We start from the raw sequence: 11,442 nt of genomic DNA, 5'->3' as shown, positions 1-11,442 counted from the left end.
TATTATGTATGTGTGTGTGTGTGTATTATGTGTGTGTGTGTGTGTGTATTATGTGTGTGTGTGTATTATGTGTGTGTGTGTATTATGTGTGTGTGTGTATTATGTGTGTGTGTGTATTATGTGTATTATGTGTGTGTGTGTGTGTATTATGTGTGTGTGTGTATTATGTGTGTGTGTGTGTATTATGTATGTGTGTGTGTGTATTATGTATGTGTGTGTGTGTGTATTATGTATGTGTGTGTGTGTATTATGTATGTGTGTGTGTGTGTGTATTATGTATGTGTGTGTGTGTGTGTGTGTGTATTATGTATGTGTGTGTGTGTGTATTATGTATGTGTGTGTATTATGTATGTGTGTGTGTGTGTATTATGTATGTGTGTGTGTGTGTATTATGTATGTGTGTGTGTGTGTATTATGTGTGTGTGTGTGTGTGTGTGTATTATGTGTGTGTGTGTGTGTGTGTGTATTATGTATGTGTGTGTGTGTATTATGTATGTGTGTGTGTGTATTATGTATGTGTGTGTGTGTATTATGTATGTGTGTGTGTGTGTGTATTATGTATGTGTGTGTGTGTGTATTATGTATGTGTGTGTGTGTGTATTATGTATGTGTGTGTGTGTGTGTGTGTAGTATGTGTGTGTGTGTGTAGTATGTGTGTGTGTGTATTATGTGTGTGTGTGTGTGTATTATGTATGTGTGTGTGTGTGTGTGTATTATGTGTGTGTGTGTGTGTATTATGTATGTGTGTGTGTGTATTATGTATGTGTGTGTGTGTGTATTATGTATGTGTGTGTGTGTGTATTATGTGTGTGTGTGTGTATTATGTGTGTGTGTATTATGTGTGTGTGTGTGTGTGTGTATAGTGTGTGTGTGTGTGTGTGTGTATTATGTGTGTGTATTATGTGTGTGTATTATGTGTGTGTGTATTATGTGTGTGTATTATGTGTGTATGTGTGTGTGTGTGTGTGTGTATTATGTATGTGTGTGTGTGTATGTGTGTGTGTGTATGTGTGTGTGTGTGTGTGTATTATGTATGTGTGTGTGTGTATTATGTATGTGTGTGTGTGTGTATTATGTATGTGTGTGTGTGTATTATGTATGTGTGTATTATGTATGTGTGTGTGTGTATTATGTGTGTGTGTATTATGTATGTGTGTGTGTATTATGTATGTGTGTGTGTGTATTATGTATGTGTGTGTGTGTATTATGTGTGTGTATTATGTATGTGTGTGTGTATTATGTATGTGTGTGTGTGTGTGTATTATGTATGTGTGTGTGTATTATGTATGTGTGTGTGTATTATGTATGTGTGTGTGTATTATGTATGTGTGTGTGTGTGTGTATTATGTATGTGTGTGTGTGTGTATTATGTATGTGTGTGTGTGTGTATTATGTATGTGTGTGTGTGTGTATTATGTATGTGTGTGTGTGTGTGTATTATGTATGTGTGTGTGTGTGTATTATGTATGTGTGTGTGTATTATGTATGTGTGTGTGTGTATTATGTATGTGTGTGTGTGTGTGTATTATGTATGTGTGTGTGTGTGTGTGTATTATGTATGTGTGTGTGTGTGTGTATTATGTATGTGTGTGTGTGTGTGTATTATGTATGTGTGTGTGTGTGTGTATTATGTATGTGTGTGTGTGTGTGTATTATGTATGTGTGTGTGTGTGTGTGTGTATTATGTGTGTGTGTGTGTGTGTGTGTATTATGTGTGTGTGTGTGTGTATTATGTGTGTGTGTGTGTATTATGTGTGTGTGTGTGTGTGTGTGTATTATGTGTGTGTGTGTGTATTATGTGTGTGTGTGTGTATTATGTATGTGTGTGTGTATTATGTATGTGTGTGTGTGTGTGTATTATGTATGTGTGTGTGTGTGTATTATGTATGTGTGTGTGTGTGTATTATGTATGTGTGTGTGTGTGTATTATGTATGTGTGTGTGTATTTGTGTGTGTATTATGTATGTGTGTGTGTGTGTATTATGTATGTATGTGTGTGTGTGTGTGTGTATTATGTATGTGTGTGTGTATTATGTATGTATGTGTGTGTGTATTATGTATGTATGTGTGTGTGTGTATTATGTATGTGTGTGTGTGTGTGTATTATGTATGTATGTGTGTGTGTGTATTATGTATGTGTGTGTGTATTATGTATGTATGTGTGTGTGTATTATGTATGTATGTGTGTGTGTATTATGTATGTGTGTGTGTATTATGTATGTATGTGTGTGTGTGTATTATGTATGTATGTGTGTGTGTGTATTATGTATGTGTGTGTGTGTGTATTATGTATGTATGTGTGTGTGTGTGTGTGTATTATGTATGTGTGTGTGTGTGTGTATTATGTATGTATGTGTGTGTGTGTGTGTATTATGTATGTATGTGTGTGTGTGTGTATTATGTATGTATGTGTGTGTGTGTGTATTATGTATGTATGTGTGTGTGTGTGTATTATGTATGTGTGTGTATTATGTATGTATGTGTGTGTGTGTATTATGTGTGTGTGTGTATTATGTATGTGTGTGTGTGTATTATGTATGTGTGTGTGTGTATTATGTATGTGTGTGTGTGTATTATGTATGTGTGTGTGTGTGTATTATGTATGTGTGTGTGTGTGTATTATGTATGTGTGTGTGTGTATTATGTATGTGTGTGTGTGTATTATGTATGTGTGTGTGTGTGTATTATGTATGTGTGTGTGTGTGTATTATGTATGTGTGTGTGTGTATTATGTATGTGTGTGTGTGTATTATGTATGTGTGTGTGTGTATTATGTATGTGTGTGTGTGTATTATGTATGTGTGTGTGTGTGTATTATGTATGTGTGTGTGTGTATTATGTATGTGTGTGTGTGTGTATTATGTATGTGTGTATTATGTATGTGTGTGTGTGTGTGTATTATGTATGTGTGTGTGTGTGTGTATTATGTATGTGTTTGTGTGTGTGTGTGTATTATGTATGTGTGTGTGTGTGTGTGTGTGTGTATATTATGTGTGTGTGTGTGTATATTATGTGTGTGTGTGTGTGTATTATGTATGTATGTGTGTGTATTATGTATGTATGTGTGTGTGTGTGTATTATGTATGTATGTGTGTGTGTGTATTATGTATGTATGTGTGTGTGTGTGTGTATTATGTATGTGTGTGTGTGTATTGTGTGTGTGTATTATGTGTGTGTATTATGTGTGTGTGTGTGTATTATGTATGTGTGTATTATGTATATGTGTGTGTGTGTGTGTGTGTGTGTGTGTGTATAAGATTATATAATATTTGGACATTTTCTTTTTTTGTTATTGCCTTCCATGAGTGTCCTGTTTTTAACCCATTAGTATCCACACCCCCCCCCCCCCCCCCCCACCACCACCACCACCACTCCACTGGCTATTGCACTGTTCCTGGATTTGTAGTTCCACAACATCTGGAGGGGTCACGGCTTTCCCAAGTGTGACCTCTAATGCTTTCCGTGACCCTTTACGTCAATTCCCATCCTTTAAAAAACTAAGCCCTCTGCAGATGATCTGAAACATTCAGTAACATTTCTTTTTTTTTTTAATTTATTTATTTTTTTCATTTTTTTTTTTTTAAATTTCTTTTCTGTTTTTCATTCCAGGATCTCTGGTCATGGAAGCAGAGCCGTCCGCTGGATTCTTGGCAGTCCGCAGTCTGTGGAGCTTTTGCAGGTGCAAGGGATTATAAATTAAACTGTGGAAGAGGGGGGAAAAACACATTCGAAAGGAGGGCGAAGAAAAACCTGCAGAGGGTTTATCTGGTGTAGCCGCTCTCTGTTTTTAGTTTGTCGTTCCTGAAGTCGCGTAGTGTCCGGAGGTCGCGCTGCGGAGGAGGCCGGGAAAAAAAAAGTTGTCTTAAGATGAAAGACGACCAATTTGTTTTTGACAAATTTGCTTTTGTTAAAATCTTAGAAAGTGTCAATCATCGGCCTCGCTGTAATCCGGGTAGGAGAGTGCGGGTCCTGTATGGGGAGGCGACTGCAGGACCGCGCAGCTGTCCGCCCCGAGCTGTTCTTCAGGGCTTTCTCTGACTCCTGCAGAAAGGCCATGATTCACCGCCCGGGTGACAGCTCTGACAGCAGCGCAGATTAACCGGTGTCAGGAGAGGAGGGAAAAATCTGCAGCAAGCGCCTACAGGCAGAAAAACCCTCCTGTGCTGGAGCAATGGAGGACAAAACATCTGGGCAGCAACAAACATGACATCACAAGACGATTGCGGTGACATCAAGAAGAACGAAGAAGTTCTGAAATGTTAAAGAGATTTTCCAGTATAGGATAGACCATCCATTTCCAAATGCTCAACCCCCACCGATAGGTCATCCATATCCAAGTATCGGACCCCCCCACCCCCACCAATCAGCTGTTTCCGGAAGCCCCCTGATATCTATGGATATGGATAGCTCATCCATATCCAAGTGTCAGACCCCCACCGTTCAGCTATTTCAGCTGCCCCCTGGTGCCAAAAGGATAGGTCATCCATATCCGAGTATCAGATCCTACACCCCCCCCCCCCCCCGCTGATCAGCTGTTTCCTGCAGCCCCCGATGCATATGGATGGGTAATCCATATCCAAGTGTCAGGCCCCCCCACGATCAGCTGTTTTCCGGCAGCCCCCTAATGCCTACGGATAGGTCACCCATATCCGAGTTTTGGACCCCCCACTGATCAGTTCTTTTCAGCAGCCCCCTGATGCCTATGGATAGGTCAACCATATCCAAGTGTCGGACCCCCGCCGATCAGCTGTTTCCGGCAGCCCTCTAATGCCTATGGATAGGTTTGTGGCAGGAGCAGCCCTCGCCCCTGAGAAGCCTCCTCCTCCGCAGTCAGAAGCCGGATGACCCGTCGTATGTTTGATGTAGTTTATATATAAACATCACATCTCGAGACGTCTTGGCAGAGGTTGTGGGAACAGTTCTGTGGGATCAATCCCCCAACAAGGTCCTTATTTGTTGTGTCTTTATTTTATGGCTCAGGTGGTTTTGCAGCTGCGGTGACGACGCCTCTGGATGTAGCGAAGACCCGGATAATGCTAGCAAAGGTAAGAGGAGAGAGAGGATAGCCCACAGCGGGGAGTCCTCTACATGGTGTATTATGTCTGGGCTGTGTTTGGTTTGGGGCCATAGTTCATGTTCCCCGGGGGAAGCTTTTTCCTGTGATCGTTGGGGCCCCTGATTGTGTTTTCGAGAGAAGTAGAGGAAGGGGAGCAGACAGCCAATCAAGACCAGTCTAGACCAATGTCTGGAGATGGACGTTGATATAAGTGGCCATTTATGGCAGGACCAACTTACCCTTGTATAACGCACGTGAGCGGTGCTCTCCTGTTCTTTCGACAGGTTGGATCGACTACGGCAAACGGGAATGTGCTGCTGGCGCTAAGTGATGTTTGGAGAACGAACGGCATCACAGGGTAAGTGTGGAGTGTGACCGCCCATAGTGTTATGGACCGTATCTGTCCCAGGACTTCTCTAGTTTCTTAAATTTTTTTTCCCCATCTCTCCCTCCTCCCCTATGATTGGACATATAGAAGACCATAAGCCACCCCCAAATGATTAGTTTGCCAAACGGTGCCCTGTGCAGTGGCCATTCAGAAGAATTGCTGTCTGTGTACTACAAGTCATGGTAGAGCAGTTGAGGATATCTGTCATGGCATTGATGGGGTAGATAGACTGGAGATGGTAGCCCAATGCAGCCCCTTTAAGAAAGTCAGTAAGGTCACTCGTATATTGGCGTGGACCCAGGTTTAAATATAGACCCCAAATATCTTGACATGGGCAGCTTAGAGTCCACGTGTAATGCCAGGTAGATGGACAACATGGCCTACCAGTGACTTACTCCAATCTCAATGTCATCTCCACATACAGCGCAGGACTGGAGACCACCACTATAAATAATGGTACCCTCCACAATTCAAGGAAAGCCGACTCGTGTAGAGTAGACAACATTAATTGAACAGGAGAACCAAGAAGTTTGATGGATCAGGAGGATTGAGAAGCTAAATGGTCTTCTTGGTCCTCCTCCACTCAGCCAAGATACAAGTAAAGGAGATTGGTGTGGACAACCTGGATGGAACAGTAGAGACCAGATGATTGACATCTACCTTCTTGATCTTCTTGCCCCATTAGTGTTGTTTGTTGTACACTGGATTTTGGCTTAGTGTTGGCTGCACCAACCTCTCAGATCTTTGTTGGGGACTTCTGCTCTTCTAAGGATTCTTGCAGGATGGATTCTTGGATTTCTATGATCTTTCTTAAAGGGAAACTCCAGTCTCCGCACAAGTTATACTTCAATGAATCCGTTTTGACTGGAGTGTTCCTTTAAGAAAATGTAGGTGGACGTGACTCGAACATGGTCCAATACTAACTCTATTTGTGGAAGATTTTGGCACCAAACCTCCGGTAGGACAAGGACGTCCAAGGTCCTCCAACTGTTCTCTTCGTATTGTTATTTATTGCCCTAATCCAAAAAAGGGAAAAAAAAACCTTTGCGGCCGTTCCCATCCTGGATCTATGGAAACCAGCTGAGGGGGATGGAGTATTGTATATGTATAAACCAGATGGAGCGGACTATAAACACCCAGCGCATTATAGAGAGATCAGAGGGAGGATTATAAGCGGGTGTCACGCGGCCCCAGCCATGGGGTGTGAACACGGAGCGCTGCTAAACTCTGACCCACCAGAAAGGATAACGCTCCGAGAAGCAAAATTAAGCAATTATGTGATTTCAGCCGTCTAGCCAGCTGTACCCGGCCGGACAATTAGACTATTTTCCTTATACGTTCCATATGGCAAAAAATCTGCAAAAATAGATCTGATTTCACTTAAGTTCCTCTTCACTTTGATCCGCAGAAATCCTCGCAGCGAGAGTATTTTAACTGTTAAACGATGGGATTTAACCATTTTGTTTTTCTTAGCTCACGTCGTACCACCGACCCACGGGTCCTCTTTCAGTGACACATCTCCTCTAACTATGCGAAGACTCACAAAACCATTATGGAGCCTGGTTGTAGAAGGACGACCTTCCTCATAGACAGGAGCACCTGCCCAGTCTCACTCGGTGGTGGTTTATCTGGTCTAACTTACCACAACTAGAGACCTAGCCAGAAGACCACCACTTTGAGAAGACCCAGGGCCCATCCCAGGCCGGCTCCTTCCTCCTTGGTGTATATTTGTGTCTTCTTTGAGTAGATCACTTCCTGCTTAATTACTTATCTGGACCACTTTATAAGGTCCTTACTGTCACTCAATTTCATCTCCATCCAGGACTTACACAGTCCACCCACCACAGGTCTGGGTTGCTGCAAGGTGTTGACCGCAGCATAGTCCATCAGAGATGACCCCTATATCAGCTCACTAGTCGATGACGCCTGAGCCCAAGTTTCGGCTGTAAAAACCGTTGACAAGTCCCCACTTTTATCGGAAACCTGTTCGACTCAATATGACCTTCATCAGTCAAATTTTTGTCCCCGATCCAATCAATACTCTAAAGCGACAATACACCCATAAATGTAAACTTTACCAGAAATGAGGTGTGAATTTGGTTTCCCCAACTTTGCTCCTGTGCCTCTTGCTTCACCGTCCCAAAATGGCTTCTGACTCCTGCAGGAAGCTGCGAGGTAGTCGGGGACACGCCTCCCACCATGGCTGGGACAATGAAGGGGGGTCATGTCTGATTTCTGGAATTGTCAAATGAACCCAATTGTGGAGGGTGAATTAAGCAACGGAATCACCCGGAGCAGAACATTTTAAAGGAATTTCCAGAATTCCCCGGAAAATTTCTGAGAGACAGGGTAGTTTAAAAAAATATATATATATAGAAATGAAAGCCATAGTAATGATTCCAGAAGTTCCTGGAAGTTCTCAGATGTAACAAATCCTGGGTACAGATTACAATCCAAAAATTTAGATACTAGGAATTTTATCCCAGATCTATTCCATTTTGGAATTTGGCGCAATATTCCATGTATTCTATGAAGAAGGATTATTTTTATTGGACAATCCCTTTAAGGGATTTTTTTTTACAGAATTTGAAAAACCATCTCCACCCCCTTTCCTAACCAGAAACGGCACCACACCTGATCGTGGCTTGGGACTGGTATTGAGATAAATTGTGATGAACTGCAATATCACACACAACCTGAGAACAGGGGGGGGGCAGTATTTATCTGTAACAATCTGTAACAATTTCCTCCTGAACTTTGTGATGTAATCTAATGAGTAATAGTAAATTTGACTCCATGACCGGCCAATACCCTTCCCGTGCTTCCACATTCCCAGTGTGTTACCACAAAATCCCAGGAGAGCCTTTTATAACCAGCAGCAAAAGTTATTTTTATTTTATTATAATGGGTGATTGATACAAATGCTAAACAACCGGCCTGGCGTATAACCCCACCCACATAAATCCAGCTCCTGCTCACTCGCGGGGCCTGGTTTTACTTTACAAAATACAACACAGCCCAGTTTCCCAGTGTACTCCAGAAACTATCAGGGTCCCCAAAAATTTGAAGCTGAGAAGAGGGGGATAACAAGCGGCAGATTTCCTGCATTGTCTGTGGAGGAATCTATCTCTCGTCAGGGAGCACTGAATCATGGGTAACATACTAAGCAGGGGCGGGCACAGAGGAGGAGGGGCTTTGATGAAATTAAGATGAAGCCCTCCCTGCCGATACTAAAATTCCTACCAATTTCCCAAAGATCTGGGGAATGTTATGGTGGAGTCCTGGCCATAGACATGACCCCATAGCGGTGCCCCATCAGGAATATGTATTGCATTATACAAGTAAAATTGGACGGGCCCCTTGTCAACAGACCTGTATAATGAGTGATGTCCTGAGTATTTTTTTTTTAGTTTTCTGGGGCAATTTGCTCTCGATCTGCCAAATCCAGATTGGAGCAGCAATTTTGGTAATAGACTTAAGTGTCGTCTAATGAATCCTCAAACTGTTTCCATCTGCGCTCGGTCTATACATGTGATTCTCTATGCGTTTCTGCTGTGTCTGATAACATAGGTTATCAGAAAAACATGGCTGATTTATGGATGCATTGGTTAGCACATGTCCTGACGGGCACCAGATAGTTTGTAAAGTCTCCTGCAAATGAGATTAATAAGAGTATTGGAATACATAGGCGCTGATAGAGACCCCATAGCGGTCCCCTCAGGGCAGGACTGATACATTATGAATGAGTAGGTGAGGCGGGACATCGGATTTATGTCCTTGGTCTTGGACTCTGCTGCCCCTCAGGCCCTGACCTTGGCACAGAACAAAGTGTGTGTAATGCTCCTCCAAAAAAATGTTTTTTATAAAAATTTAAATATATATGTGTGTAAATAGGAAAACCTGAATTATCCTAATTAATTTGATATTCTTTGTAGGTTATTTGCCGGCATTGTGCCTAGGATGACCGCCATCAGTCTGGGAGGATTCATCTTCCTTGGAGCTTATGACAAAGTCCGGAGCTTACTCATGTGACCTAATGGAATAAAGATGGCGGCGCCAGCAAAACTGATAGACGCACAACTCCCTCTCACATGTGACTGTTCCAAACATTGGGGATCTGGTTGGGGCTCATTTTCCACTTCCAGATCCCTACTTTACCAAAATTTACAGTGACGTGGTACAAGGAGATGTGGGAGATGGAGATTTTGTATTTGGCCACATTGCTGGGCCCAGGGTTACCCTGCGGTTACTTGAATATATTATGTTCTCCTGTTGGTAACTGGAAACCATCAACAAGCAGCCGATGACAGAGGTTTAGTGAGTGCAATACGGGGCCCCGAAGGCTATAGATCTGATTGGCTCAATAACCTCATAAACCTAAACCCCGTAGACAAGTGGTTTTTTTTCATTCTATTTCGATTTGTATTAAGGCTATCTTAAAGGGGTTGTCCTATGAATCATTTTCATACCTTTCCTGCTCTAAATTTATTGTATTTGTAGTGTACTGTGAGTCTTCTCCCCTATACTGCCCTGTACGGCAGAGGCTCCACTCCTTCCCCCAACGAGCAGGACTGGAAGCCATCTCTATTGGCTGGATTACTATGCAGGTCACTGGCTGTGAGACGTCACTGAGCATGTGCGTCCACCAGCAGCTCATTAAGTGGACGTGCAACGTGTTGTACATTACGAACAGCAGGTGGCGCCATACAATGTAAGTAACTCTGATTTTTTTATTAGTTTTTGGATTTTTGTTTTGCTTACAGCAAGGAAATTGTTGATGTTATTCAGTTACGATCTATACAACAAAGTGATATTAAAAGAAACCTAACATCTGTAATCTATTAAGGTAGATCTGATGGTAGGTGCCTCCTTATAACGAAATTATCTTTTCCTAATCCTTTTAGCACTTCCTAACCTGATCTAAACATGATTTTACCAATATGCAAATTTTTGGCAGAGACTTCTGGGGTGTGGAGCCTCTGATGAAAATTTGCATATTAGTTAAAGTTTAGGTCAGGTTAGGAAGTGTGAAAGGATTAAGGAAAGATAGTTTAGGGCTTAGAATATTTGTTAAGAGGAGGCTGCGTAGCTACTGTGCATGTGCAGGACTCAAGAAGGGATCAAAGGCTACTGGGGGCATGGAGTAGCCGCAGCTCCACCTCCACAGAGAGGCTACTCCACACCCCAGTAGCCTCTAAAGAAAATTAGCATATATCTTAGATAGTTTTCAGACGATATAGGGCTCAAAAAGCTTTAATAAAGAAAAGGAATACACTAAAATACATTACAGGAACCTGCCACCGGATTTACCTTGGTAGATGTCCTCTAAAGGAAACCTACCATCACGGATCTACCTACTACCAGGATGAAGGATTGTAAACCAAGCACACTGACATACTGGTGTGCGACCCTTTGGCAGGATCTGCTCTATTTATAGCTCCTTATGCCCTTGTTTTTATTAATTTAAAAAAAGGGTTTTAAAATTATGTAAATTAGCCTGATGGGCTCGAGACTCCATTAACCGCTATGGAGCTTGGAGCCCCCCCGGCTTATTTGCATTTTGAAATTTTAAAGGGGTTGAAAGAAGAGCAGATCCTGCCAGAGCGCACAAACCGGTATGTATGTGTTCTTGGGTTACAGTCCTTGATCCTGATGGTAGATTCCCTTTAAAGGGAATACAAAACTTTAAAAGGCGAGGGATAAGTGGTGGGATTTCTATGGTTCATCATTAGATTAGTCGGCTGCAGTCCATCTGCTTGTTGATGGTTTCCATGTATCACCTCCTTCCCTGGGATGGGTTAAGTTTTTATAATGTGGGAACCTTTTCATGACTTATTTCTTCTTTTGATCGTTCGTTTTGTTGAATATTTGGAGTCACTTTTCAAAATGGTTTTATTATGAAAAAGAAAAGTAGGTTTAATAAATTCCCATCTTTATAGACACAAGCGTCCGCTGCCGAACAGTTTTCTACTTCTGATTTATGTAGATTTTTTTGGGG

The 11,442-nt window shown here is 42.1% G+C and overlaps 1 protein-coding gene across 5 annotated transcripts in view; it reads left to right on the top strand.

Moving 5' to 3' along the window:
• The window catches only part of SLC25A26 (solute carrier family 25 member 26), a 218,353-nt gene extending 206,964 nt beyond the window's left edge, over positions 1–11,389 (top strand). For all 5 annotated transcript variants that reach the window (XM_072127807.1, XM_072127809.1, XM_072127808.1 and 2 more), the window contains 4 exons: positions 3,610–3,679; positions 4,981–5,045; positions 5,341–5,414; positions 9,380–11,389. In XM_072127807.1, coding sequence (XP_071983908.1) covers positions 3,610–3,679; positions 4,981–5,045; positions 5,341–5,414; positions 9,380–9,476 — 306 coding nt within the window. In that variant the 3' untranslated portion in view covers positions 9,477–11,389. The remainder of the gene's footprint in view (positions 1–3,609; positions 3,680–4,980; positions 5,046–5,340; positions 5,415–9,379) is intronic.
• The last annotated feature ends 53 nt before the right edge of the window (positions 11,390–11,442 follow it).

Source organism: Engystomops pustulosus, chromosome 10 (genome assembly GCF_040894005.1).
Source record: "Engystomops pustulosus chromosome 10, aEngPut4.maternal, whole genome shotgun sequence".
Classification (NCBI taxonomy): Eukaryota; Metazoa; Chordata; class Amphibia; order Anura; family Leptodactylidae; genus Engystomops; species Engystomops pustulosus.
The sequence above is the reverse complement of the archived record's forward strand: the minus strand, read 5'-3'. Positions and strand labels throughout refer to the sequence as shown.